This window comes from Sorex araneus, chromosome 4 (assembly GCF_027595985.1).
Source record: "Sorex araneus isolate mSorAra2 chromosome 4, mSorAra2.pri, whole genome shotgun sequence".
Classification (NCBI taxonomy): domain Eukaryota; kingdom Metazoa; phylum Chordata; class Mammalia; order Eulipotyphla; family Soricidae; genus Sorex; species Sorex araneus.
In genome coordinates this window covers 20,407,590-20,410,935 of record NC_073305.1, presented here as the reverse complement: position 1 = coordinate 20,410,935, position 3,346 = coordinate 20,407,590, and the positions used below count along the sequence as shown (strand labels likewise).

The following is a 3,346-nucleotide window of genomic DNA, read 5'->3' as shown; positions in this document are numbered from 1 at the left end:
TGGAACTCAGGGGGAATAAAAGATATTTTCTGAGTGATATTGCAAGGAAATAGCAGAACTGGGATCAATATTCAACTTTTCCAGATGTTGATATTTTTGCTTAGCTAACTATAATCTGTATGACCTTCATTGTGCTTCTAAATTCTCCAAAGTATGCATCTGTTTTATATACAGATACACTGCTAAAATTCCCTAACCAGATGTGATATGTAAAGTACGTGAGCATAAGAAATATTTGAGTAGATATTATTATAATCAATCAAGTTAAAATTAGTTTCCTTCTGCTTTTGATGTTTTTCCTGACCTAAATTCATTGGTTAAGTAAGATATTAACCTGTTGGAAGATGCCAATTTCTGTTTTAAAAGTACTTTAAATGACTAAATTTGCCTATAAATGGATAGATATGGAGAGTACCATGCTGAGTAAAATAAGTCAGAAGGAGAGGGACAGATATAAAATTATTGCATTCATTTGTGGTATATAAAAAAATTATATGAGTCTAATATCCAAGACTAGGCAAAACAGGGGTCAGGAGAATGGTCAGTAGTTGAAATCTACTACAAGTGTATATGGGTCAGAAGGTAGGAAAGATAGATAAGGGATCAGTACAACAACTGTAGCACTGCATTGTAGCACTGTCCTCCCGTTGTTCATCGATTTGCTCGAGCGGGCACCAGTATCATCTCCATTGTAAGACTTGTTACAGTTTTTGGCATATCGCACATGCTATGGGTAACTTACCAGGCTCTGCCGTGTGAGCAGGATACTCTCAGTAGCTTGCTGGGCATTCTGAAGAGGGATGAAGAAATCGAACCAGGAACATCATTTAAAATTAGTTCTATGACCTTGTTAAACCAAGAATCCAACCAGCACTTGTCTGCGTGCCAGTCTACAGACTGGCCATTATAACCACTGCAGTAGATCATTGGTTTTCAACTTTTCTGTACTTGCAGACTGGCAGGTACAGAAAACTGGTGGTTGAAAATCACTAATTTAAAACCATTCTCATCCAAAGTGAGACTTAAAGATACACAGTATTGTAGCAACAAAAGGATAATGTAACACAATGAAAAAAAAAACTGATCCACATAATTGAATTGGGGAAGGTGAATTGTAAGGCAAGGCCATCGGGGTCCTTGGAAGAAGGACGTGTGTACACTTGTGATGGATGTGGTGTTGAAAAGACAAACATGGGAAACCACTAATAACAGAATTATAAATCACAGCAGCTCAATCAATTTTTTAAAATTAAGTTAATAAAACCATTCTCCTCGGCCCTGGGAACAGCTCTCCTGCCACAGCCCCTCATCCCCTGAAGATGTATGCCTGCGCCAAATTCGTCTCCACCCCCATTGTGGTCAGGAGCACCTCCCAGGTGCTGAGCAGATCACTGTCTGCTGTGGTGCTGAAACGACCAGAGACACCTACAGATGAGAGCCGCGGCAGCTTGGCAGCCCCACGTCCCCTGACCTCACTTGTTCCGAGCCGCAGCTTCCAAACCAGCGCCGTTTCTAGGGACATTGACACAGCAGCCAAGTTCATTGGGGCTGGGGCTGCCACGGTCGGGGTGGCTGGCTCCGGAGCTGGGATTGGCACTGTGTTTGGAAGCCTCATCATTGGTTATGCTAGGAACCCTTCCCTGAAGCAGCAGCTCTTTTCCTACGCCATTCTGGGCTTCACCCTTTCGGAGGCCATGGGGCTCTTCTGCCTGATGGTGGCCTTTCTCATCCTCTTCGCCATGTGAAGGAGCCGTCTCCACCTCCCATAGCTATTTCTCCTGTGTCTCTTCTGCCCTGTATGTTCATCTTCCAGAACTTCCCCAGGCTGCCGGGGGGAAATGGTTGGCTTAGGGTATGACAGAGGGAAGACAAATAAATACTGTATTAATAAGATGAAAAAAAAAAACCCATTCTCAATTCATATCTCTATCTGGCTAAGTGACTTTCCCAAAGAGTAGTTATGTATAAATCACTGTATCACTGTATCACTGTCATCCCGTTGATCGTTGATTTGCTTGAGCGGGAACCAGTAACATCCTTATTCATCTGAGACCTGAGATTTTATCAGCCTCTGTTTACTCATTCTTCCTGATAGTGTTGCATTGGAAGCTCTTTCAGGGTAAGGGGAATGAGACCCATCATTGTTATTGTATTTGCCATATTGACTATACCACGGAGAGCTTGCCAGGCTCTACCATGCAGGCAGGATGCTCTCAGTACCTTGCCAGGTTCCCTGAGAGGAAAAACTAGGCTATTAGAGGTCTTGAGGCTGCATTTGTGGTAATAGTCTCTAGATCTTGGCCATTAATGGGATTACACGACTGGGGAAAGTTTGTGGGCAGTTTTTCTCCAGAGGAAAAAGTGAATATTTCCCTTTACACATTACATTCTCTTTCAACGGTTTTGAGGCTCTTTGTGTTCCTGGATCGAACAGATACCATTGGGCTATACTAGCACATGGCAGGGACAAGTAGAGATGTTACTAGTGCCCGCTCGAACAAATCTAAGATCAACAGGATGACAAGTGATACAAGTGATTCTCTTTCTTATGAGTAGGTGTAAACTAATAAACCTTTAATATGTAAATTTTATCCAGAATTTAACATGTCAATTGGTTAAAAAATGGTAAGGAACCCCTTAAGGCTCAGAAACATTTTTGTCATGCCATTGCAACTTTCAAGAGATTTGAATAGGTAATGGGATTTTCCTTAAAAAGTTTGAAAACATGTCAGAGGGTTCATATTTTTTTACATGACTAATATAATTTGTTTTCCATTTTCAAAGTTCTCTATTGCTTTTATGCTACAGACTCAAGGTAAATTCTGCTCATTTCAGAGACCTAATCTGATTATATTTGAAAATATTTTCATATTTATCTTTTATCACAGGCAACGTAATACTCCAGAGTGCTAGTGTTTTTATGTCCTGATTTGGTTATGCATATCTTATTATATCTGAATTGGGTTAGTGTGATTTTTCAGATTCCCAGATTTGAATCTTAGTTTCACCAATTCCCAGCTGTAGGTACTTGTACAAGCTTGTTAACATTTAAGAATCTATTTCAATGCCTTATCAAATCGAGATAATGATACTTGTTTATAAGATTTTCATAAGTGTCTTAATTATGTTATAACAATATCTTAGAACAAAAGAGATGTTTACTAAATAGGGCCATTTTCATTTTAATATGATACAATTGCAGCAGTTTGTCTGAATTAGATAGTTAAATCTTTTACTAGCCAGGCACATTTAGACAATGGGAAAGAATGTCCGGCTTGAATAAAAATATTAGTAATGAAAGCCAGAGAAAGAGCTCATAGCACTAGAGTACATGTTTTGTATTGGG

General features: G+C 39.8%; 1 protein-coding gene across 1 annotated transcript; it reads left to right on the top strand.

Annotated features, from left to right (window-relative positions):
• The first annotated feature begins 1,273 nt into the window (after positions 1 to 1,273).
• Positions 1,274 to 1,895, top strand: LOC101546618 (ATP synthase F(0) complex subunit C2, mitochondrial-like). The gene has a single exon (XM_012931705.2). The coding sequence runs from the start codon at positions 1,320 to 1,322 to the stop codon at positions 1,743 to 1,745; it is 426 nt and encodes a 141-aa protein (XP_012787159.2). The 5' UTR covers positions 1,274 to 1,319; the 3' UTR covers positions 1,746 to 1,895.
• The last annotated feature ends 1,451 nt before the right edge of the window (positions 1,896 to 3,346 follow it).

Coding starts and splice junctions, on each gene's coding strand:
- LOC101546618 (XM_012931705.2), top strand. CDS start 1,320: ATGTATGCCTGCGCCAAATTCGTCTCCACCCCCATTGTGGTCAGGAGC.